This window comes from Chiloscyllium plagiosum, chromosome 6 (genome assembly GCF_004010195.1).
Source record: "Chiloscyllium plagiosum isolate BGI_BamShark_2017 chromosome 6, ASM401019v2, whole genome shotgun sequence".
In the NCBI taxonomy this organism is placed as follows: Eukaryota; Metazoa; Chordata; class Chondrichthyes; order Orectolobiformes; family Hemiscylliidae; genus Chiloscyllium; species Chiloscyllium plagiosum.
In genome coordinates this window covers 73,649,789-73,676,222 of record NC_057715.1, presented here as the reverse complement: position 1 = coordinate 73,676,222, position 26,434 = coordinate 73,649,789, and the positions used below count along the sequence as shown (strand labels likewise).

At 40.0% G+C, this 26,434-nt stretch overlaps 2 protein-coding genes across 3 annotated transcripts in view; one reads left to right on the top strand and one right to left on the bottom strand.

Moving 5' to 3' along the window:
* elmod1 (ELMO/CED-12 domain containing 1) overlaps positions 1 to 6,561 on the bottom strand; it is a 78,901-nt gene extending 72,340 nt beyond the window's left edge. For both annotated transcript variants that reach the window (XM_043691835.1, XM_043691836.1), the window contains exon 1: positions 6,475 to 6,561. The gene's annotated coding sequence lies outside the window, so the exon portion shown is untranslated. The remainder of the gene's footprint in view (positions 1 to 6,474) is intronic.
* A 27-nt stretch (positions 6,562 to 6,588) lies between these two features.
* The window catches only part of alkbh8 (alkB homolog 8, tRNA methyltransferase), a 72,094-nt gene continuing 52,248 nt past the window's right edge, over positions 6,589 to 26,434 (top strand). The window contains exons 1-6 of the mRNA XM_043691834.1: positions 6,589 to 6,782; positions 14,877 to 15,117; positions 20,849 to 20,980; positions 22,688 to 22,783; positions 24,764 to 24,868; positions 25,491 to 25,561. Coding sequence (XP_043547769.1) covers positions 6,654 to 6,782; positions 14,877 to 15,117; positions 20,849 to 20,980; positions 22,688 to 22,783; positions 24,764 to 24,868; positions 25,491 to 25,561 — 774 coding nt within the window. The 5' untranslated portion in view covers positions 6,589 to 6,653. The remainder of the gene's footprint in view (positions 6,783 to 14,876; positions 15,118 to 20,848; positions 20,981 to 22,687; positions 22,784 to 24,763; positions 24,869 to 25,490; positions 25,562 to 26,434) is intronic.

Genomic DNA, 26,434 nt, shown 5'->3' with positions numbered 1-26,434 from the left:
CCACCCCTATCTCTGTACCCTCCTCTCCTTCTGTCCCCATCTCTCTGTCCAACACTGCCCCCGCCCCCACCCCTTCCTATTGAGACCTTGAGATCTCCTTGGGTAATCTGATATTCGGATAATTGATATTTAAGGTTCCTCTGTATTGTAGGAGAAAGTGAGGACTGCAGATGCTGGAGATCAGAGCTGAAAATGTGTTGCTGGAAAAGCGCAGCAGGTCAGGCAGCATCCAAGGAACAGGAGAATCGACGTTTCTGGCATAAGCCTGAAGAAGGGCTGAAGAAGGGCTTATGCCCGAAACGTCGATTCTCCTGTTCCCTGGATGCTGCCTGGCCTGCTGCGCTTTTCCAGCAACACATCCTCTGTATTGTATTCAGTTCAGGATGATGGTCATGTGCCCTTTGTCTGCCGGTAGGATTATGATATTTCTGTCTTTCCTGAGTGCTTCCAGAGCTTTCCTTTCCAATGTGTTGAGGGTGTTCCTTTCTTTTTTTTCTGCTTAGTGTTGGTGCTACTGTCTGTCTGATGGCCTGCTGGATTTCTTTCGTAAGTCTTTTAGGGTGGATTCCAGTGTTGCTAGGAAGTCATTTTGGTCCAAGTCCCTGTGGTTGACGTTCAACCCTCGCACTAGGATGGCCTTTTCTGTGTCTGAGAGTGGTCAATCTGACAGGTTCTTTATCCAAGTCTCTGAATTGTCTGTGTTTTTGCTGTGCGTAAACTTGGCCAGTTTTTCTTGTAGGGCTAGTCTTTTCTTTGTCTTGGTCCGCTGTTGTTTAATGTTGATAGCTCGTTCTAGCTTGTCCATTCATGGTCAGTTGTGTTTGTGCACAGAGTTTTATTGGACAGACATGTAGCAAACTAGCCACCAAAAGACATGACCAACTATCACTAGTATCCATACATATAGATGAAGAGAAACACCAGTTCGACTGGGACAATATACCCATTCCAGGGACAGGCTAGACGAAGACATGCATGGGAATTCCTAGAGGCGTGGCATTCGAACCAGAACTCCATTAACAAACATATCAATTTGGACCCCATTTACCAACCTCTCAGAAAGAGAACGGGAAGTAATATCACCCACCATAACAGAGCAAGACACACAAATCGCAAGTTGGATAGAACACCAGCACTTCCTTGGAGGCTCACTGATGATGTGACCTATCATGTTGATGAAATGTCGGAAAAGAAATCTACCAGCTCAGCGAGCAAATGGACAACCCAAAGGTTGTCTACGGAGAGAATGGTGGTGATGATATTGGAGCACTGTAGCAGCTGAGGGCCTGGAGCAGTACGATCAGCGGGCTGGGACAGCCAGTGATCAGCAGGCCACAGCAGAGCGGAGCAGAGGGGGAAGGCCGGCGGTTTGGGGAGGAGCAGAGGAGGATGGCCAGTGGGTTTGGGTGGAGCAGAGTGGAGTGGGATGGCAGACTGGGGCCTGGTGGGGGTTAGCCTTTCATGGACAGCAGTTAGCAGCTTGCAAGCCCAGTTGAGGTCGGCCCAGTGTGATGGAAAGCCTCCAGCGTGGAGCAACTGCAGGCTGTAGAAGGACTGTGATGTTTATCTTTTAACTTTATTTCTTTATTTTGATAATATATACAATGAAGAACAGTAATGTAGAACTTTTAGCTTTTTTCTTTATTTCTATTTTTGTACCTAATCTATTTTAGTATCTAAGATTTGTAACTAGGTAGCACCTAAGATAGCACCACGTGTGGAGACGTTGTACACCTGTCATTGTTGGTCTGTACTTGAGTACACGTGACAATAAAACCTAATTCTAATTCTAAATGCAAATCCAAATATTTAAATATTATGAGGGCTTCTGCCTCTCCACCCTTTCAGGCAGAAGATTCCAGATTCCCACCATCTTCTGGGTGAAAACATATTTCTTCACATCTCCTCTTAACCTCCTGCTCCTTTTAATAAATTATTGTCCCCAGCCATTGATCCTGCCACCAAAAAGAAACATCTCTTACTGTCTAAATCCCTCATAATTCTTATACATCTCTATCATGTCCCCCTCTCAGTCTCCTCAGCTCCAAGGAAACCAAACCCAGTCTATTCAATTGCTCTTCATAACTAAAACTAGTAAATCTTCTCTGTACACTCTCCAATACTCTCATATCCCACCTTCAATTTGGATTCCAGAACTGTACAAAATACTCTAGCTATACTTTAAACTTTTTATCCAATTCCAGCATAATCTCCCTGTTCTCCAATTCTATGCCTTGTCTAATACAGGAAAGTATTCCATATGCCTTTTTAACCACTTGATCTATCTGAACTGCGTCCTTAGGTCCATTTGATCCTCTGTGCTTCCCTTGCCTTGCTTGTCCTAATCAAGTGTGCCACTGATCAGCCCATCTGTTACTGTAATCTAAGGCCATCCTCCTCACTATTTACCACACCAATAATTTTCATATCCTCTGCGAGCTGACTGGTCATCCTTCCTATGTTCATGTCTAAATCATTTACCTATGTACCACAAACAGCAAGGCTCCAATAATGATCTCCCCCATTGGAAACAGGCCTCCAGTTAGAAAAAACACATTTCAACCATCATTGTCTGCTTCCTGCCCCTCAGCCAATTTTGGCTCCAATCAGCCAAATTTCCTTGGATTCCATTGGGGTCTTACCTTTGCTATTGGTCTCCCATGTGGCACCTTATCAAAAGCCTAGCTAAAGTCTAAAACATTTTGCCCTAATCTACACACCTGGTCACTTCTTCGAAAAATTAAATCAAGTTGGTCAGGCATGACCTCCCCTTAATGAAACCATGTTGACTGCTCTTGATTAATCCCTCTCCAAGTGAGGATTATTTCTGTCCCTCAGAATTTCTTCCAATAGTCCCCTCACTACCAAAGTTGATCGATTTATCCTTACTCTTCTCCTGTGAGGTAACCAGTCCTTTATGTATGCTAACAGGTCAATTTTGCTTGACTGTAATGCGGCTTTCTAAATGTTCTGCTATGTCCTTAATGATGGAGTCCAACATTGTCCCAATAACAGATGTTAGGTTAGCAGGTTTATAGTTCTCTGTCTCATGTTCCCCACTTGGGGTATTCCATTTGATTTTTATGAATCTGCTGGGAGTTTCCAGAAGCTCCTAACTTTTTGTATTTTATCAATGCATTTATTATCAATTTTTATACTCCTGGCTGTCAATCTATTTTCTCCTGTTTTTGTAAGCTATCCATTGCCGGAATCTATTACACCACCCCTCCCCCCCCCAACCATCCAATCTTCTGGTCAGTCATTAATACTCACAGTATTGTAAGCTTTTTCTTTTTCTTGGAGTCTTTGTCAATGAAATATAACTTTAAGTTGAATATTTAATAAACTATCATAAATTTTAACCTTATTTTCCTAATGCATTGTTGCAACTCTACCTTCATACTTTTGCAATTATCTCTATGTTTAAAACTTGTTTCAAACCCAAGTTTCTCATACTTAAACAAAGTTTCAACTATCATGTTATGATTACTCTTCGCTGGAGGATTCATCGCTATGAGATTATTCATTAATCCAGTATGTAGTGAATTATTTATTACCAAATCTAAACTAGTCTGTTTGCCCTGGTTCTTTCTACAATATATTGTTCCAAGAAAATGACTCAAATACACTCAACTTACTCTCAAGGCTGGGCTTGCTAACTTAATTTGACTAGTCTGCAAGGATTAAAAGTTGCCAAAGATTATTGCAGTACCTTTTTATTTAATAAGGTACATTACATCTTGATTTACATCTTTTCCTATACTGGAGCTATTTTTAAGGAACTTATGGTTTATTGCCAGTGGCTTACTTCCATTGATATTTATTTCCCCAACCAAACTGATTCCACACCTTTATCCTCTAAATAAAAAGCATTAATTACCACAGGGCTGCACGTATTCTTTAGTAACAGGACTACTCCAATTCCTTTTCCCTTCTGCTTATATTTTCTGAAGTATCAGTTTGTAGCCTTTGTCAACTTGCAATTAGCTTTCTGTAATGACCATCAGATCATTGTAATTGATTCTTGTTAACACCATCAATTCCAATATCAACACAAATTCACAGTGTATTCAGATTAAAAAGATTTTAATATAGACTTTTTAACCATTTTTTCTGATGAGTCTTTGCTGATACAGGCATGACTTTGTATACTCTGTCTCTTTCCTTCACACACTTGCTGTCATTATCTTGTATTGGTGGCAGATCTTTAACTTTCATACAAACCCTTGCCCTAGCCAATTTTGCCAATGCAGGACTTTTTCTTTCTATTTGCAACATTTTAAAGAAAAAAATCCTTTAAAACGTCAATGGTTGCCTGCAGAATTGTTCACCTGTGTCACAGGTAAATATACATCCAAAATAGTGAGAATTCATTTGCATTAATTTTTTACCTTACTACTGTGGAATTTTTGAATTGGAATGGGAGGAACAAACAAAATGACAAAAATAAGCACTCTGCCATTATTATCTGACAGTGTGTCAACATAAATTTCATGGATGAAAGTGAGTGACAATGCATTCCATTGACCTCAAAAAGGGTTGTCCATAAAAATTGAGCAATCCCCAATTTTCTCTATACCAACATCAGTTTGGATCTGATGCTAAGTAAAAGGATCTTGAAGTGTTCAATAGTAGTGGTAAGGTCAAGCAGGATAAGCATCCAACCACAGTCTCTTAGACAGCAAACTAGGGAGTAAAATGCATCGGATGTTCTAAATGTTCTTCATGATTTTTTTTATCATGAAAAGTGTGAAATAAATTATTCTGTTATACATGATTATATTCAAAACTGAAACATTATAAATATAATGTATTTTCAAATTAAGGGAGAAAGTTGACATTCACAAATATAAAAATAGACTTTCAATGCCTGTAGGCCATTCAGAAATAATTATTAACTTATCACACTGCTCCAAACATGGGAAAGATTTGATTTGCTCTAAAAAAAAGTTTTTGTAGCAAGACTAATGGTGTAAAAAGAGAAAGCTCTGGTCAGTTCAGTGATTTCCAGAAGATTTTAGCATGGAGTGAGTTCAGCAATGCATCCTACGAGGAAGCATATAAATCCTGGAAATCTATATTTAAACACACGTAGACTCAGAAGTTGCAGTTTCAGAGATGTAATGACGGCGATTCCTAGTAGGTGGATTATAATTTCAATATAAAATCCATCCATGAAAACAGGGACAGAATTAATTTCCCTCATGGCAGTCACACCAGAGGTGGTAGATGGAATTCTTAGCTAAATGTTGACTAATTTAGTATTTGTGAAATTAAAAGAAATTCTGCAGGGATAAATGCATATTGTATCAATTTTATATATTTGTGTAAAATCATCCATGATCATCTCAAGAGAAAACCGCACTGAAGTAGGCCTGCAGATTAAGTTCTAATTTTAGACTTTAAACAGACCACCTAGTTTAACATACTGAATAAACACTTCTGTATGTGAAGTGTGAATTGCTGAACACTGCAACAAGACAATTTGCATGATTTAATCAATCAACAAATCCTTTACGCACCTTGATTAAAAAAAATACAGGCATGTTTTGTTACATTATTCTTTAGAAATATATTTCTAAGAATTAATATAATATTTTCAACAGGGAAGCCATAAAAATAAACTACTCTGTAGAATGAAATATTCTTATCTAGCCTTTAAAAAATTGTTTTGTCGACTGAAATTGTGAAGACACGATTTCCATTAGATGATAGTTTTTGGTTAAAACAATTAGCTTAATAAAATAGAAATGACACTAAATGGGTTTAAAAACTGTTGATTCATCAAAAATCATTAGTGATGTGCTCAGTTACTTGGCCATGTAAATGTATGCGATCTGACAATATGAGGATGTAACCTGTCTCTATTTGGCGCACCTCCCTAAACTGAATTTCCTAGAGGAAAGGGCACGTAGCACTGGCGGTCAGCCGCAGCATCGCATTGCAGTTAGAGCTGGGGAGGGGAACAACGCTTTGTGCTTCATATATAACAAACCCAGATCCTCTTCTCTCCCCGAAACACGGAGTTGGTGGATTTCCATCCTTTCACGTACACTCCATATATACACAAATGCAAATGTGTACATCTCTGACCTGGCCCGACATTTTCGGGAATGTACAAAGCAGCAGACACATCTCGGGGCTTTGTTTCCACAATTTGTTCGTGTATGAATGTAACAACACATTGTCTGACTACGTGGGAAACAGATAACGATTGACCCTCATTGCTCTACGGTTAAAAACCGTTGAATGATCGGATATTACTGATTCAGACATTGGATTTGATGGATTAGCAGAAGCACAGTCCTCACTCGGTGACAAATGGGCGGCGCTGATGCTCTCAGCACCCATCTCAAATCCTCGCCCCGGTACCTTACAGCTGCTCCTTATCTTAAAAAAACAAACATAAATGTATTTCTTTGTGTCTACTTATTTAGCTGAATTCCCCTGCCATGGTAACAAGGGCCTACTTACCTGACTTGAGGGCTCTGCGGCCGGGCCAGGCAGAGATGAAGGGAGCCGCTGCTCCTGTACGGCCAGGCGCGAGGTGAGGACGGAGCCCTTCAAACGGCCGTTGACGCCGTTACCATGATACGAGCTGCCGCACCGGAAGTACTGGCAGCGCAGCCGGAAGGCGATTCCCTCCGTAAAACATGGCCGCCTCCGACTGCAGAAATGTGAAATTGTCCAAAGGGCAGAAAAAGTTGTTGAGAAAACAAGCGAAAGCGCAACACATCCTCCTGAAGCAAGATGGTATCGTAACTGTATCTGTGCCGACTAAAGTAAGTCTGTCTCTCTCAAACTACGATGTGAACGTAGTGAGTGAGGATTGCAGATGCTGGAGAGCAGAGTCGGAGAGTGTGTTGCTGGAAAAGCACAGCCGGTCAGGCAGCATCCGAGGAGCAGGAGAGTCGACGTTTCGGGCATAAGCCCTTACGAAACGTCAATTCTGCTCCTCGGATGCTGCCTGACCTTCTGTGATGTGGAGGTGCAAGTGTTGGACTGGGGTGGACCAAGTTAAAAACCATACAGGTTATACTCCAACAGGTTTATTTGGAAGTACAAGCTTTCGGAACGCTGATCCTTCATCAGGTGACTGGTCTACAGAAAAGCTACGCTTCCAAATAAACCTGTCGGACTATTACATGCTGTTGTTGTGATTTTTTAACACTGTCAAACTAAATAGTGGAGGGGGTTGATTATGAAAAAAGTTAAAGGGGGCAGAGTTTAAATGAGATTATAAAAGTTTCCAGAACACGTGAAAGGACAGCGAGTATGGAGAGAATCAGGACTCTTAAGTTCAGGCAGAGCAGTTAACGGGCAACTCTGAGAAGGGGGTGGTGCAGGCAACGCAGGACTAAGGTTGTTGCATTTAAATGCACATAGTATAGAAAACAAGGTAAATGAGCTTGTTGTGCAGATTAAAATTGGCAGGTACAACGTTGTGAGTTACGCAGAGATGTTGCTGGAAGGGAATTAGGTCTGGTAACTAGATATCCAAGGATACATATCCTATTCATAGGGCAGACAGGATTAGATTGGCTTGTTCATAAGAAATGAAATTAAATCCAAAGCAATAAATGATATAGAGTTGGAAGACATAGAACATGTGTGAGTGGAGATGAGACACCAGAATAAGAGGTAACTAGAGGCTCCTGACACTACTCAGAATGTGGGGAAGAAAATAATTACTCAATGGAAAAAGGCTTATCAGAAAGGCACCAATGTAATAATCATGAGGGACTTCAATATGCAAGTGAACTGGGAAAATCAGGCTGGTAGCAGATTGCAAAAAAAGGAATTTGTGGAATGTCTGAGATTTCTTTGGAGCAGTTTGTGGTACAGCCCATCAAGGAACAGGCAGACTTGATTAAGGAGCTTAAAATGATGGAACACATAGGGAATTCACCTTGTGGTTTGAGAAGGAGAAGCTGGAATCTGATGTAATGGTATTACAGTTGAATAAAGATAACTACAAAGATGTGAGGGAAGAGCTGGCCAGAGTTCATTAGAAGGGGAACCTAGCATGGAAGATAGTGGCGTAACAATGACAGATGTTTCTGGGGGTAATTTGGGAGGCACAACAGAAATTCATCCCAAAGAAGAAGAAACATCCTTAGGGGAGGATGAGGCAACCATAGCTGACAAGGGCAAAAGAAACAGCATCCAATGTGATGGTGATTTGTGGGAAACTAGAGGATTGTGAAGACTTTTAAGAACCAGCAGAGGATAACTGAAAAAACAATAACGGGTGAAGGTGAAACGTGAGAGAGCTAGCTATTAATATAAAAGAGGATTGCAAGAGCTTTTTGTAGATATGAGGTCAGAAAAAGTAAAGAGTGAACATTGGACTGCAGGAGAAGTACCAATGGGGAACAAAGAAATAGAGGAAGAACTGAAGAGGTACTTTGTATCCGCTTTCCCAGTGGAAGGTACCAGCAGCATACCAGAACTTCAAGAGAATTGAGGGCAGAGGTAAGTGTAGTGGCCATCACTTAAGGACAAGTGGAGATGAAGATTACCAGATCATTCATGATCTCCACTTCATTGAGAATCAAACTTAATGGACTGAATGGCTTGACTGGCTTGAGGGGTGACATTGTAGAAGTCATAAAATCATGATGAGCATAGATAAGGTGAATAGCAAAGGTCTTTTCCCAAGGATAGGGGAATTCAAAACTAGAGGGTATACTTTTGAGAGGAGAAAGATTTAAAAGAGATCTGAGAGGTATCTTTTCCACACCAGGAAGTGGTAGACATAGGTACAGTTATATCATTTAAAAGATATTTGGACAGTTAAATGAATAGGAAAAGTTTAGAGGGATATGGGCCAAATGCAGGCAAGTGGACTGAAGGGACTGTTTCCGTGCTCTGTGACTACGCTGCAGAATTCTGAAGGAGGTTGAGGAGGCATTGGTGCTGATCTTTCAGGTATCACTAGGGTCAGGGATGGTGCTAGAGGACTGCGAATGAGAAATATAACACCCCTGCTTAAGAAAAGAGGGGGGAAGAAGACAGGAAACTATAGGATGGTAAACTTGACTTTGGATCAATAGGAAGATTTTAGACTCTATTATTAAGGATGAGATTGTAGAATACTTGGTAAATTAGGGCTGAGTCAGGGAGGTCATACCTGACAAACCTGTTAGAATTCTTTGAGGAGGTAATGAGCAAGTTAGACAAAGAAGATCCATTGCATGTGATCTATTTGGATTTCTGTAAGGGCTTTGACAAGGTGCCATATAGGAGTCTGCTATATAAGGTGAGAGCATTGGTTTGCTCGCTGAGCTGTAGGTTTGATATCCAGACGTTTCATTACCTGGCTAGGTAACATCAGTGGCGACCTCCAAGTGAAGCAAAGCTATTGTCTCCTGTTTTCTATATATGTGTTTGTCCTGGATGGGGTTCCTGGGGTTTGTGGTGATGTCATTTCCTGTTCATTTTCTGAGGGGTTGATAGATGGTATCTAGATCTATGTGTTTGTTTATGGCGTTGTGGTTGGAGTGCCGCAAAAAGAGGGAAAAATATATTTGACCTCACCCTCTCCAATCTGCCTGCCAAAACTGTATTCATTCATGGCAGTCCTCTGCACAGTTCTTGTACAGACAAAGTCCCACCTTCACATCGAGAACACTCTGAATCTTGTTGCGTTGCACTATATCACTATTCTAAATGGGACAGATATTGAACAGATCTAGGAACTGAAGCCTGGACATCCATTTGGGGCTGAAATGCAGAATTGTAGTCGAAAACAATCTGCAACCTCAATGCCTGGTGTATTCCCCTCTTAACCATTACCAAACGAAAGGATCAACCCTGGTTCAATGGAGAGTGCAGAGCGCATGCCAGGAATGGTACCAAGCATACCAAAAATTGAGGTGTCAACTTAGTGAAACTACCAAACAGGAGTACTTGCATGCCAAACAGCATAAGCAGCAAGTAATAGACAAATCTTTCTGATAACACAACCAATGGATCATTCTTTAGCTCTGCACCAAGTCATTGGAGGAGGAGGCTTGACAAATATCCCTATCCTGAATTATGGAGAAGCCCAGCACATCATTGCAAAAGACAAGATTGAAGTATTCATAACAACCTTCAGCCAGAAGTCCCCAGTGAATGATTCATTTCAGCATCTTCCACTGGTCACTAGGGTTATAGCTAGTCTATAGTCAATTTGATTCTCCCTATATAAAATCAAAAAGCAGTTGGAGCACAGGATACTGACATGGCTGTGGGCCCTGATAACATTCTGGCAATAGCACTGAAGATTTGGTATACTCCTAACTAAGCTGTTCCAATACAGTTTAACACTAGCATCCATCCAACAATGTGGAAAATTGCCCAGCTATGTCCTGAACACAAAAAGCAGGACAAACCCAATCTGGCCAATTAACACCAATTATTCAAGTCTCAATCATCTCTTCAGGGGTGTGTCCTCGGCCCAACCATCTACAGCTGCTTCATCAATGACCTTCCCTCCATCACAAGGTCAGAAATGGGGAAGTTTGTGTTGCTGCACAACACTTGTGATATTGAAGCAGTCATTTTCAAATGCAGTGAGATCTGGACATTTTCTAGGAAAGGGCTGACGTGGCAAGTAACATTTGTGCCACACAAATGCCGGGCAAAGACCATCACCAATAAGAGTCAATCTAACCACCACCCCAGTATTCAATGGTGTTACAATCGATGAATCCTCCACTATCAATGTCCTGGGGGTTACCATTGACCAAAAATTCAATAGGATTCACCATACAAATGCAGTGGCTACAAGACCAGATCAGAGGTTAGGAGTACTACATTGAGTAACTCACCTCCTGACTCCTTGAAGCCTCTCTGCCATCTGAAAATCACAAATCAGAAATGTGATGGAATTCTCCCTATTTGCCTGAATGGATGCAGCTCCAACAATACTCAAGAAGCTTGACACTATACAGGAAAAAGCTTGATTGGCACCACATTCACTCGCTCCACCATCGATGCTCAGTAGCAGCAATGTGTACTATCCACAAGATGTGCTGCAAAAATTCACCAAAAGTCCTCAGATAGCATCTTCCAAACCTGCAAACACTTCCATCTTGAAGGGCAAAGACAGCAGATACATGAGAACCTCACCACCTACAAATTCTGGCCCAAGCCACTCACTACACTGACTTGGAAATACATTGCCATTCTTCACTGTTGCTGAGTAAAAATCCTGAAATTCCTTCCCTGGGAAGGGCATTCCAGGTGTGCAGCGGTTCGAGAAGGCAGCTCACCACCACACTCTCAATGGAAACCAGTATAGTCCACAAACACTGGCCAGCCAGCAATCTTCATGTTCCATGAGTGAATAAAAAAAAAAGGTCTACCAAGTTGAAGGTTTATGTATAGATTTCCAATGACCTTGTCAAAGTCCTCCATGTCCCACTGTATTGACGACTGCTAAACTGTAATTTGTGTGTGCTGTGACTACTGACTGCTCACGTTACTAAGGACCTGTGCTGTTTCTGATATTTCCCACACTTTAATTTGAACTGTGACAAATAGGTCATGGTGGTATGAAAGCACAGGGAAATTGAAGTACAAAAAATGTGCCAGCAAGACTAGAATTGGTAGTGACATCCAGCAGCTGCTGAACAGTCTCCAATATGAAGATGTCACAGTTGAAGTACGACTCAGGAAAAAGAGACGGTACAGGTGGCCTTGATGAATCAAGAATCACCCTTGATTCCATTTCTTCCATTTGAGCAAGATGAATTGACATTGCAGACTGAGGATGTCACTGTCACAGAACTGTGTCATCTGCTGGAGCAGGACTTCAATCTGAAGGGGTGGATGAGTGCGGCTATTCAGATAGCCGTCAAGGTAACTATGAAGCTAGATTTTTAACCAATTGGTGGCTTCCAATAATCCGCTAGGGGCCTGGGTGGGATCTATCAATCCTCAGTGCACAAATGTATTAAGGTTATTAAAGTTTGGGTGCTCGTTGTTGTGGTTCTGTTCGTCGAGTTGGAGGTTTTTGTTGCAAACGTTTCGTCCCTTGGCTAGGCGACATCATCAGTGCTTAGGGGCCTCCTGCGAAGCGCTTCTTTTGTGTTTCCTCCGGTGTTTATAGTGGTCTGTCCCTGCTGCTTCCGGTTGTCAGTTTCAGCTGTCCTCTTTAGTGGTTGGTATATTGGGTCCAGGTCGATGTGTTTGTTGATGGAGTTTGTGGATGAATGCCATGCCTCTAGGAATTCCCTGGCTGTTCTCTGTCTGGCTTGCCCTATGATAGTAGTGTTGTCCCAGTCGAGTTCATGTTGCTTGTTGTCTGCGTGTGTGTGAATTTGACTGGGACAACACTACTATCATAGGGCAAGCCAGACAGAGAACAGCCAGGGAATTCCTAGAGGCATGGCATTCATCCACAAACTCCATCAACAAACACATCGACCTGGACCCAATATACCAACCACTACAGCGGACAGCTGAAACTGACAACCGGAAGCGGCAGGGACAGACCACTATAAACACCGGAGGAAACATCAAAGAAGCGCTTCGCAGGAGGCTCCCAAGCACTGATGATGTCGCCTAGCCAGGGGACGAAACGTTTGCAACAAAAACTTCCAGCTCGGCGAACAGAACCACAACAACGAGCACCCGAGCTACAAATCTTCGCACAAACTTTGGTGTGATTATTGGATGTTACTGTATTGGAACAGTTAATATATATTAAGTATTTCAATAGTGTTACAGTGAAGCCAATTGTTTTCTTTTTATTTTGTCTATGTTTTAACTGTAGTGTGAATACAAAGCATGCTTTGCTTAAAGTTGAGTAGTCTGACAAAGCGAATTGCATCTCGAATGCAATGCTTTACACTTACTTTTAAAATAAGAAAAAGGCAAGGCTCTTAATATATTTTGACGGTTTTTAGTCTGGCCCATAACAAAAGACCACAACTATTCATGTTATACATTTAACAATCTGACTGAAGGAGCTGAGGGCATTGTTGCTAAGTTTGCTGATGACACCGTGGCAGGTGGAGGGACAGGTAGTTTTGAGGAAGTGGGGAGGCTGAAGAAGAATTTGGACAGGCTAAGTGGGTGAAGAAGTGACAGATGATATACATTGTGGGAAAGTGAGAGATTTTGCACTTTGGAAGAATAGAAGTGTAGGTAATTTTCTAAATAAGGAATTATTTTGGAAATCTGAAGCACAAAGGGATTTCGGAATCCTAGTTCAGGATTTTCTTCAGATTAACATGCAGTTCAGTCGCCAGTTAGGAAGGCAAATGCAATTTTAGCATTCATTTCAAGAGGACTAGAATTCTAGGGGAGAAAAGTACTGCTGAGATTATATTAAGCTCTGGTTAGACCGCATTTGAAATATTGTGAGCAATTTTTGGGCCCTGTTTCTAAGGAACGATGTGCTGATCTTGGAAGGGGTCCACAGAAGCTGTAGAAAAATGACCAGGGAATGAACCACAAATGACAAGGGTGAAGAAAGTTCTCTTCATCTCCGTCATAAGTTGTTTACCTTGTGTCCTTATACTGTGATCCATAGTCTAGAGTCTCCTGCCATCAGGAACCTTCTTTCTGCATTTATCCTGCCTAGTCTTTTGAATTCCAGTGAATATAAAATTGATTCAATCTTCCCTCATATGTCAGTTGCACCATTTTGGAATCAGTCTTCATTGCACTCCCTCTACAGCAAGAACATCCTTCTTCAGATGAGGACAAACTGTTCCAGATGTGGTCTCACCAATGCTCTATATAATTTCAGCAAGGCATCCCTACCCCAAACTGAAATCTTTGTGCTCTGAAGGCCAACATACAGTTTGTCGTCTTTTCCACCTACCACACCTGGATGCTTATCTTCACCGACTGGTGTATGAGAACACCGAGGTTTCATTGCATATTGCCCGCTCTCAATTTGCTACCAAAACAATAACCTCACATTTATTCACAGTATACTGTTTCTGTAATGCATTTGCAAAGTTATTGTTTGTCCAAATCACACTGAAGCATCTGTGCATCCTCCTCACAGCTCACCCTCCCACTTTGCTTTTTTTTTTGGCTTTTTACTTCCCTCATCTAAATCATTAATATATATTTTGAATAGCTGAGGTCCTAGCACTAATCTCTGTGACACCCCACTAGTCATTGCCTGCCCTTTCAGAAAAAGACCCACTTATTCATACTTAGTGTTTCCTGGTTGCCAACTACATTTCTATCCATCTCAATGCGCTACTTCCAATCCCATGGTTTTAATTTCATTCGACTCTTTTATGTGGGACTTGGTCGAAAGCCGATTGAAAGTCGACATAAACCACATCCGCTTACCCCCACCCCGATCACTCTACTAGTTACATCCTTGCTGTAGGTTTGTCAAGCATGATTTTCTCTTTAGTAAATCCATGTTGATTCTGTCTGATCCTGTCACTGTTTTGCTGTTAAATCTTTTATTAAAAACCATAAGCCATAGAAGTAGCAGTAGGCCATTACGTTTGATTCTCAGTGAAGTGGAGATCATGACTGATCTGGTAATGTTCATCTCCACTTTCCTCCATTTTCCCTAAACCCTCAATTCCCTTCCTGATTATAAGTCCAACTATCTCAGACCTGAATATACTTAACAACCCAATTTTGACAGCCCACTGAGGTAAAGAATTCCACAGATTCTCTACCCTCGGAGAGGAAATTCCTCTTCATCTCTATCTAAAATTTGTGACCCCTTATTCTGAGATCATCACCTCTGGTCCTAGGCTCTGCCACAAGGGGATCTTTTGATCTTTTCTGTATTTCTTGCAAATTTTATAAGGTACACATAAAGTCAGTCAAAACTTTATGGTAATTTTTTTATGATTACTATATTCCTGTTGCAATTTCTCACATTGCTTTATTCTTCTTAGCACTTGGTTGTAGCCAATGGCGGCCTGGGCAATGGTGTCAGCCGGGAGCAGTTGAATGAAGTATTACAGAAGTTTGGAACAGTGGAGACCCTTCTCATGTTACCTCATAAACCACATGCATTTGTAACATACAGTGCAATTCAGGAGGCCACGAAGGCATACAACACTCTTAATGGACAAAACCTAAACAGTGGTGAAAATACAAAACTCATCACTTTATATCTAAACTTTGTGGAGGATGGTGAGTTCATCTCAATTTTTCTGATTTTCATTTGTACTGAACTGCAAACCTCAACTCTAAATGGTCAATCTTATGATCTTCATTGTTAATGCTGAGCTGGTTAAAAATTTGATGAGGGTTTTGCATTGTAGTTATTTTAATTAACTCTACAACTTGAAGTTGGTTTTATCAATACAACCTCTTTTTTCTAGAAACCTTGACCAAGTTTGTAAAAGCTTTTACTTCACCTTTTTGCTTTTTGAAGCTAATTTTGTATTCTTTGCAGGTAAGATTTTAAGTTCTTTATGAAAATCTGCCAAACTCCTGATGATTCAGCAATCCAATCAAAGTCCTGGACTGCCTTCATGAGGAATTTGCCCTTATTCATACCCCTACGCTTCACTAATGGAAATACAGACAGCTAAATCCAACTGCAATATCTTGTTTATCACTTGCCTTACATACAGTTTTAATGGGGTAATGAATAGAATATTAAGTATATAGGTAAATGTGTGTGTATAAGGTGAGATTCTGTATCCAAAGTAAAATTTGACTTGTTTATTCAACGTAAAGCAGTAACCTATCAGTTGCCAATGCCTTGAGCTGAAATCCTGACAGCTAGTTCCATACCTGTCCCGTTGATGAACATAGTTAGGATCTAATGCTTAATGCATTGACTCAAAAATAAGACGCTGTTAGAGCTCGATCACTCTGAACGTCACTTTCCCAAACTTCCTCTTCCAAACAAAACAGTCACATCCAACTCTGGCATTTGTCATATTTTGGGACACAATACTACCAGAAGCAGACCGTAGCAAATGGCGACAGGCATTGGCCATTTGGCCCCTTGAGCATGGTCCATCATTCAGTCAGATCATGGCAGATTAAGGCCTGATCTAGCATACCTCATGTCCACTTTCCTACCTTTTTCCTGTAACCCTGATTCTCCCACTGATTAAGATCTATCTATATTGAGTTTAAATATATACATGGACTCTGCCCCACACCTCTCTTTGGCAAGTTGTCTAAGGACTCTAAACTCTCTTAAAGAAGAAATTCCTCCTTATCTCAGTCTTAAATTGGTGCCCCTTTATTCTGATGCCCTCTGGTTCTAGACTCTCCCATGAGAGCAATTATTCTGTCAAGCCCCTTAAGAATCCTATATGTTTCAATGAGGTCATCACTCATTTTTCTAAACTCTAGTGAGTAGAGTCCCCACCTGTTTAGCCTTTGTTCATAAGACAATCCTTCCAAGCCAGGGATCATCTGAATGAACATTCTCTGAACTTCCTCCAATGATATATTTCCTTAAATAAGAGAATCAAACTGCTCTCGGTATCCAGAAGTGGTCTGTCCTTGCTGAGCTGGAAGGTTCATTTTCAGATGTTTCATCATCATACTAGGTAATATCATCAGTGAGCCTCCGGATGAAGCACTGGTGGTATGGCTTGCGTTTTGTTTATATGTTTAGGTTTCCTTAGGTTGGTGAATGTCATTTCCTGTTCTTTTTCTCAGGGGTGGTAAATGGGATTCAAGTCAATGTGTTTGATGATAGAGTGGTCTCTCCGGCACACTGTACAGTTGCAGTAAGACTTCCCTACTCCTAGACCATATAACATAGGAGCAGAATTGGGCTATTTAGTCTATAGAGTCTGCTGTGCCATTCCATTGTGGCTGATATGATTCTCAACTCCATTCTCCTGCCTGTTCTCCATGACCATTGATCCCTTTACCAATCAATAATCTAATTATCTCTGCTTTAAATACACTCAATGACTTGGCCTTCTGAGGCAATGACTTCCACAGATTCATTACCCTCTGGCTGAAGAAACTCCTCCTCGTCAGTTCTAAGTGGTTGTCCCTTAACTCTGAGGTTGTGCCCACGGGTTCTAGATTCTCCTCCTTGTGGGAATGTCTTCTCTGTGTCAACCGTATCCAGGCATCTCTGTATTCTGTAAGTTACAATGAGATCCCCCACTCAGCCTTCTAAACTCCATTAAATGTAGACTCAAAGTCTTTAACTGCTCCTCATTTGACAAGCACTTTATCTCTTGGATTATTCCTGTGAACATCCTGTAGTCTCCCCTCTCAGCCAGCACATCCTTCTTTAGATACGGGGCCCAAAACTGCTCACGATATTCAAAATGCGGTTTGACCAGAGCCTTATACAGCCTCAGCAGTACATCTCTGCTGTCGTATTCTAGCTCTCTCGCCATGCATGCTAACATTTCATTTGCCTTCCTAACTGCCAACTGAACTGCACATTAAAGTATGGAAATCCTGAATGATGACTCCCAATTTCTTTGTGCTTCAGATTTCTGAAGCCTTTTCCCATTTAGAAAATAGTCTATGCCTCTATTATTCCTACAAGGTGCATAATCTGACAATTTTCCAATAGTATTCCATCTGCCACTTCTTTGACTGGTCTCCCAGCCTGTCCAAGTTCTCCTCAAGACTCCTCACTTCCTCAGCACTACCTGCTTCTGCACTTATCTTTGTTAAGTTTGCAGATGACACAATGATACCTTCAGTTCCATCGTCCAGATCATTCATATATAAAGCGAATAGTTGTCCCAACACTGACCTCTTTGGAACTCCAAGAGTCATCGAGTGCTATCCCAAGAAAGATCCCTTTATTCCCACTCTGCCTTCTGCCAGTCAGCCAATCCTTTATCCGTGCCAGTACCTGACCCCTAATACTAAGGGCTCTTATTTTATTTAGTGCCTCCTGTGTGGTATCTTATCAAAGTGCTTATGGAAATCCAACTTAATCACATTCACTGGTTTTGCCACGACAAAGCTGTGCTGACTCAGCCCTATTCTACCATGCATTTCCTGGAACTCCATAAATCTCATACTTTAATAATAGACTCTTAAAGTCTTATCAATGACTGAGGTCAGGCGAACTGGTCTTTATCTGCTTCTTCTGCTTTCCGCCCCACCCCCCAACTTCTTAAACAGGGGTATCACTTTAGCTATTTTGCAGTCCTTTGGCACCTTTCCTGACTCCAGTCATACTTAAAGATCAGCTTCAATGCCTCTTCAATCTCCAAGCTACCTCCTTTGCAGCTTTGGAGTGTAGTCCATCTGGTCCGAGTGATTTAATCACCTTCAGACCTTTCAGCTTCCCAGCATCTTCTCCTTAGAATGCTACTACGTTCACCTCTGCCCACTGACTCTCTTGCAGTTCTAGTATGCTGCAAGTGTCTTCCGCTGTGAAGAGTGATGCAAAGTACATAATCAGTTCCTCCTCCATTTCTTTGTTCCCCATTACTACTACTCCAGCCTCATTTTCCAATGATCTAATGTTCTCTGTTGACTCTGTTACCTTGTATATATCCTTAAAAAAGCCCTTGCAATCTTCTTTTGTGTTACTAACTGGTTTACCCTCATATTTCATCTTGTGCCCCCTTATTGTCTTTTTTATTGTCCTCTGTTGTTTTTTAAATAGCTTTCCACTAATCTTCACCATATTATATACTCTCCTTTTGCTTTTGTGCTGTCCCTGACTTCCCTTGTCAGCCATGATTCCCTTGTCCTCCCTTCAGCATGTTCTTTCCTGGAGGTGAATTTCTGTTGTGCCTCCTGAATTACCCCCAGAAATCCCTGCCATTGCTGCTCCACTGTCTTCCCTGCCAGGATCTCCTGCCAATCAACTCTGGCCAGCTCCTCCTTCATGCCTTTGTAGTTACTGTTACTCAATTGTGATACCGTTACATCTTGATGCTTATGCTGATACATCATATACTGCAACCTTCTTGAAATAAGAGCCAACTTTCTATTAGCCTTCCTGATTACCTGCTGTACCTACATGCTAGCTTTTTATGTTTTGTGCACCAGTACCCCCAAGTCCCTTTCCTCCATTGAAATAATACTGTTCTTTTTTTCCTCCTTTCTAAAATGAACAATTTCACATTGTACAACACTTGCCCACTGACAACTATCATTATTTCTCCAATTTTTGTTTGTATCCCTTTGTGACTTGCCTATCCACCTACTTTGTGTTTGCCAAATTTGGCTACTGTACATTTGCTTCATAATATACAATATGTATTTGTAAACTGTTGTGATCCCAGCACTGATTGCCAACCTGAGAAAAATCCCTTGTGTTGACTCTCTCTCCTGCCCATTAGCCAATTCTCAATCCACACCAATATATTACCCTCAACTCCATCTTATGACTTAAATCTCTTGTGAGGTATCTTGTCAAGTGCCTTCTGCAAGTCCAAATACAGCACACCTACTGGTTCCCCTGTACCACTGTGATTCGTAAAAGTCTAATAAATTGGAGATTTCTCTTTCATGAAGCCATGCTGACTGTACTTGCGCAGCCTACCATTTCCAAATGTGTTGCTATTACTTCTTTAATAGTTGATTTCAACATTTTTCTAATAATAGACGTGAGGCTAGTTGGTCTACAGTGATTTTTGCCTCCCTCTTATTTTAAATCAGGATGCCAATCCTCTGGTACTTCTCCAAAATCAAACTATTTTTGAAGTATTACAACTAACGCATCCACCATTTCTGTACCTACAGTTTTTAGGATTCTTGGGTGCAAGCCATATTCTTTAGTATTAATGGGATATTTGAAGTATTTTCCACTGCAAAGACCGATGCAAACTATCTGTTTATCTTCTTCAACAATTTCGGGTAACTCATAAATAGCCATCTCCTGAGATTTATTTTCCAACAGGCGTTTGTTTACTTTGACCCCTTTTCCTTTTAATGTATTTAAAGATGCTCTTATTGTCAGTTTTATATTCCTTGCAAGTTTGCCCTCATTGTTAATTTTCTCTCTTTATTATAAATTTAGTCATCTTTTGCTGGATTCTGAAATTATCCCAGTCTTCAGGTTTATCACTGACTTTTGTCTCTTATGTGCTTTTTTCTTTCCTCAGCATGTGAAGCATTATTTCGCGCTGTATAGAACAGTCCCTTAGTAGTGTCCTTTTCAGATTTGAGTGTCACTTGCATTGACATTCATCTAACTTGCCCTGTCAGATGTCCCAATAACTGGTTGACTAGGGTGATCCAGATGGCAATATGACTTTACCAGTGCATTTCACTTTTGGGATGGAGAAGGCATGGCCATTGGCAACCTTGTTTAGCAGACCTTCCCTGGTAATGTTTGTATCTCTGTGTAGGGATGTTGACCTTGAGATTTGCAAATCACCTTCCATTACTGGTTGTTCCTCTTTGGGGGCACAGATTGTCCTTGCTATCCATCAAGGTGCAAATATTCCTGGTCGCAAAGGCAAGGCTCTACTTGTGACCCATTTTACTTTCAACCACAGAAGAGTGAACCTGCTGATCCATTTGTCCAGCCAGGGTGAGGAGAGAGAGGCTATCTTTTGACCATCTTTTCTGGTCCCTTTCTCATGCAAGGTGACTGAAGGGGATCCTGAAAAAGGTCTGTTCAGTCTGGTATCTGCTGTCAAGAGTGTTATTAAGGGATGTTAGTATAATGCCACCTACATGCCAGGTCATTCTGCACAATTCATCTGCAGTGAAATCTGTGTCTCACTTGCTTCTCCTGCTTTTCTGTTCCATTTCTCACTGCTGAATTGCACTTTAAGTTAGTGTCAGTTTATTCGTCTAGGAATTTTTGCTTGTATGGAAAACTAATGTTGACATGGGTGTTCATCAGTTTACATATGTCCATAAGCAGAAATGTGTTAAGGAAATTGTAATTGTTTATACTAATTAAGACTCTGTAGTGGAAGGGTTAAAAAGAATTAATTTCTTTTTCAAGTTGTTAGTGAAGATGTTTATCATTCAAGCCTACCACCAGGTCTTCTGGTGGTTGAAGACTTCATTTCTGCTGAATATGAGAAGAGGCTTTTGATATTTGCAGATGGAAGCCCAAATACAACAGTGGAAAATGGTAAGTAGTACAGAGAAAAACTGTAGTTAATATATATAATCATCTAAATTCATTAAATATACAATAACCAATTGTATGTTCATCGTCTAACTATTTTTCTATTAGCAATTATTTCAGAAGATTTGTAGCTCAGGTTGAGGTTCTGGATGTAGGTTTGCTTGCTAAGCTGGAAGGTTTGTTTTCAGGCGTTTTGTCATCATACTAGGTAACATCTTTAGTGAGTCTCCGGATGAGGTCCTGGTGGTGTAGCACACTTTCTATTTATATATTTGGGTTTCCTTGGGTTGGTGATGTAATTTCCTGTGGTGACATGATTTCCTATGGTGATGTCATTTCCGGTTCTTTTTATCAGGGGGTGGTAAATGGGATACAAGTCAATGTGTTTGTTGATAGACCTCCGGTTAGAATGTCGTGCTTCAAGGAATTCTTGTCCGTGTCTCTATTTGGCTTGTCAGAGGATGTATGTGTTGTCCCAGTCGAAGTGGTATCATTCCTTATCCATATGTAAGGGTACTAGTGAGAGTGGGTCATGTCTTTTTGTATTTTTCTATTAATCTGATGAGGAGAGGCAGAGGAGTACTGCCCTGATGAGTTATTGCTATTTCATTTTCTGATGTATGATCTTAAATGTTTCTGCTGATAGCCTCATCAAGTTCCCACCCATCCTTCCTAGAATTAGGACATACAGTCAATAAGCTTGGATTTGCCATTTCATTAGAATATTGACATCACAACTCCCATTTCTCGTTTCAGCTCCAAATAATGTGATCGAACACTGATCACAAAGAAGCTGATGAGTGACTTGTTTTATGAAGCAGGACATTTTAAGAAATCAGTTCTTTTTTAGGTGTTTATTTTAATCAGATTGAACATGTTAAGGCATACTTATGGGGTAGATGGGATTTGAACCCTGACTGTCCGGCCCAGTTATAAAGACATTAATACAATGCTGCAAGTCTCTAAATACTTACTGGTGTTCCAGATGATCTCGTGTCCAGGTATTAACAGGCCTGAGCATTTGAGATCAGATGAGGCTCAATATACCTGCATACTTCAAGATACAATTTATAGAGCAGCAGCATATGATGAGATTCCTAAAAAAGAAAAATAAGACCAGTGATTTGTCAGCTATATCCAGATAAGGATTGACCCTTGGTTTTTGGTTTACAGTCTAAGTATCAGCCCAGTTGGCCACTGCACCTTCTTTGTATGAGATATGCTGTCCACAACCATGTAAGGTGATATTGACGAGTAATCTCTCCAGTATATCTGTATGTAGTCCATTGATATAACAACTTGTTGTTCTCTATTCAGTTGTCTTTCTAATTCCCAAACTGCACTGTAATTTTGGTTCTTGCACAGTCGGTCATGTAATCTCACTTAAATAATTTGAATATGGTTCGAAATAAAAAGCTACAAAATAGTGACCATAGTAAAAGCATGGTGAGTAAAATAGTTATTTGTTTACTTGACATTTTATTAGCAGATTTGATATTTTTAGTGTATCAGCTACTGTGAATAAAATTACAAATTAACATGTGAATTGTTTACTCTGCTTTTTTCATAATTTTTCATTTTAAGGAATTTGACAATATAAAGCACAACTTGTTTTCAAAACCTTTTTTAAATGTAAACTATATCTGGCATTGGAATTCAGTCTCCAAGATGAAGCCTGCAATTTAGTTTTTTGTTTTGTTTTATTTCTAGCCCAGAGATCTCTGAAACATCGAAGAGTGAAGCATTATGGTTATGAATTCCGCTATGACAACAACAATGTAGACAAAGATAAACCCCTACCTGGAGGTACATTGGGTGGCATACAAGTTTTTTTTGTAACAAAATAAGTGACTTGTAAACAACTGCAGAAATTATCTCAGGAAAATCTGATTTTCTGTAATGCAGAGTGAAATATGGCAATAATGTAAAAGCAAAGTGCTTGTGCTGGATGTTAATTGACTTTAAAAAAATTGCCTTGCTAATAATTTTTATACTTAATTATGTGGAAGCCTAAAGTATTTTTATGGTCATTGCTATTGTTGTGCTTGGAATAGTAAATGAACAGAGTATGAACAGAGTATAAAAAGTTCTGTCTGTGTTTTTGAGAGAGTTTGAGCTACATGATAAACAGTATTTTTGTTTCGGACTTCAGCTTGATATTAATTTTATGCCATAAAAATTTCAATGTCCCTTTCAGTTTCCTTTATTTGGGTAAAATAGTGCAGGTAAACCTACTCTGAAGTTGCTACTTGGTAAAGGAGAGTATAAAGCTGTCATTTGCATGTAGATATTCAGAATGAAAGAACAAAACTTTCCTCTTGTAACACAATCAAGAATATTATCTCTTGAATGTTATTTGATTTTTTTTTTTGCCAGATCAGTCTAAGTGATTTTTAGCTGCTGAGGATTTACTTGTATTCTTTTCCGTTCCCAGCCTGGTACTTTTTTTAACTTGAGAACACTTATTTTTTAACAGGCGATGGCTTTTCCTGGAGATTTTCTCTCTTGTGCAATTTGTGAAACTTTCTGTCTCCTTTCAATTCCACACATTTGCCCTCTCTAATCCAAGCATGTTCTCTCACCCGTATTCCTGAGCAATCCACTATAGAGACTTTCAACCTGTAGCTGCAATCTCTTGTCTGTACCTTGGCAGATTACGAGTGATTAGAAAAATCTTTCACTCTCGAAGCCAACCTGTTTGGCAATTTGAATCACATGGCCATTGTATCCAAGTAGAAATGCTGATCATGCTTCCTTGGACTTCAACTCGTTCATCTTGGAAGTAAATTGACATTTTAAGGCTCAACTGTTCACAGCCTGACATTCTCAACATGTTCCTGGGACTTGAGTTGAACAATCTAATCATTATAAAGGCTGATGCTGCTGTCATCATCTCCAAATGCAAGCATCATCATTTAAACTCCAGCAAAACTTAATTTTCAACAGCTCGTATCACCCAAGAATGTTCTCCAGCAGACTTCAGAATGGACCACAAGTATCTCCTCATTTTTATCCAAACTTAAAGATGCAGTGCCAAAACACAACAATCTTAACTTCTTTGTAACTATACATCTTAACTCAACAACTCACCATTTGTAAAGAAGCTTCTTGCAAAGTATTTAATCATTTCAGATACTGGGGACAGTACTACTGTTCCACAAGACTTAGCATGTGTCTCCTTCTACTCTTTTTAAGTCAGTTGAAACTAACTAACTGAATTGAACAAAATAAAATTATGCCACTCACCCTTAAAAGGCCATTGAGTAGTCTTTCAAGTAAATTAGTTGTATCCAATAGCTCAAATCAAAACAAATTAAAAGAGTACCAGCCCCTTTAGAAGGGCTAGTGCATCTTCGTGTGTCCACAAAAGTTGTTATTTAATGAATACCCGAATCTGCAGTCTCTTAACCTTAACTTTAATGATGAACACGATTAAGGAAAATATTTCTGTCTGTCCTAAATTCTGAATAAAATACATGGGTTTTGTTTTCAAGATGAAGGTGTTTTTTAAATCCCAGAAATGAGTATCTCTAATGGCACAAAGACTCAATTTGAAATTGATTAATTTTAGCGTTCCCAATTTATAATGTTAGCTGATTTCATTTGCTTGATTTTTGGATCAGAATAATCATGGTGCTTGCGAATAATTTGACTATTTCTGTGCATACTTAGGACCATAAATTTAAAAAATTTTCAGGCATTTAGTTTGTATTTCTTTTCAGTGCAAAGTTAGAAGCAATTGAATAGTTCAGATAATTTTTGTTTTTGTGTTTATTTTAATTTTAGGTCTTCCTGAGATTTGTGATGACATTTTGGAGCAGTTCATAAAAAAGGGATACGTAAAATTTAAACCTGATCAACTAACGATAAATCAATATCAGCCTGGACAAGGTGAAATATACTTTACACTTCAAGTTATTATAATTGTGGATCAGACAATGAAAGCCAAAGAGAATCTCCTGTGTTAGTCAAATGTTAGTTTTGTTAATTTAGGGTGGTGTTCCTTATCATCAATGATAGATTGTGGTGATTTATTTTTAACCTCTTTATACAGGTTGTTCTTCATAACACATTGTTGCATTCTTGTGCAACCCTGCATTATAGAAAAATTGCGCTTTAGCAACAGCACTTAGTGTTGGCGATGTAATCGTTTTAAAAATTCACATTTGGGAAACCATGTCCCCAATTTGTCAGTTACATTACAGTGAATTTGCATTAGTGAAATGTGTGTTATAGCAGAACTTATACAACTGTAATATGCATAAACAGAATTTTCTTTATTCTGAAAATTCTCATTTGTATATTTTAATATAATGCGTAAACACAAAACTGACTAATATTTGGGATTAACAAATACAGAAGTTCCTGATTATGTTGCATTAATCTCAAGGTTGACCTTTCAGAAAATGTGTTGTCATTATATTCAGCAATTCATAGCAATAAAATAGCAAAAGTCAACATTTTCATTAGTTTTTTTGAACTATATTAATTTTTTTTGCAATTATTTTTATAGGGATTCCTCCCCACATTGACACTCATTCAGCATTTGAGGATGGGATCTTCTGTCTGAGCCTTGGAGCAGAGGTAAATTTTACTGTGGGTATTGAATAACAAAAGCAAAATTGAAATTCTTAGCTGCTCTTAGTAGAATGTCTTGCATAACAAAATTAACTGATAGAAATTCTCCGGTTTCAAAAGTTATATTTTGAATTTAAAACTGCCATATTGATACAAAACTGGTTGCATCCTGAACGATTGATTTGTTTGTCTGCTGAGCTATGTGAATTTTATATTTTCTCCAGCATCAACAATATTATGATCACAAGAATCACTTTTATTTAAGACTTAGAGTTTGTTCATGTTGCTTAAGATACTTAAATACAATAAATAAACTGTTGGTGTGAAGCAAAATTCATAGTCCTCCAGTTATATTGTAAATGTAACACAAATTTTAAATCAGATGAAGCAAATGGAGTGAGACCCTCCTTGGACTGCTTTTTCCCCTCATTTCTGCATACCTTGACACGGTCCTGTCCCCCTTAGTCCAAGAACTCCCCACCTACGTTCGGGACACCACCCACGCCCTCCACCACCTCCCTGATTTTCGCTTCCCCAGCCCCCAACGCCTTATCTTCACCATGGACATCCAGTCCCTGTACACCTCCATCCCCCATCACAAAGGCCTCAAAGCCCTCCGCTTCTTCCTTTCCCGCTGAACCAACCGGTATCCTTCCACTGACACCCTCCTTCGACTGACTGAACTTGTCCTCACTCTTAACAACGTCTCCTTTCAATCCTCCCACTTCCTCCAAACCAAAGGAGTAGTCATGGGCACCCACATGGGCCCTAGCTATGCCTGCCTCTTCGTCGACTCCGCGACTCCCTTGTCAGATCCACACACCCCACCAACCCAACCTCCACTCCTGGCACCTTCCCCTGCAACCGCAAGAAATGCAA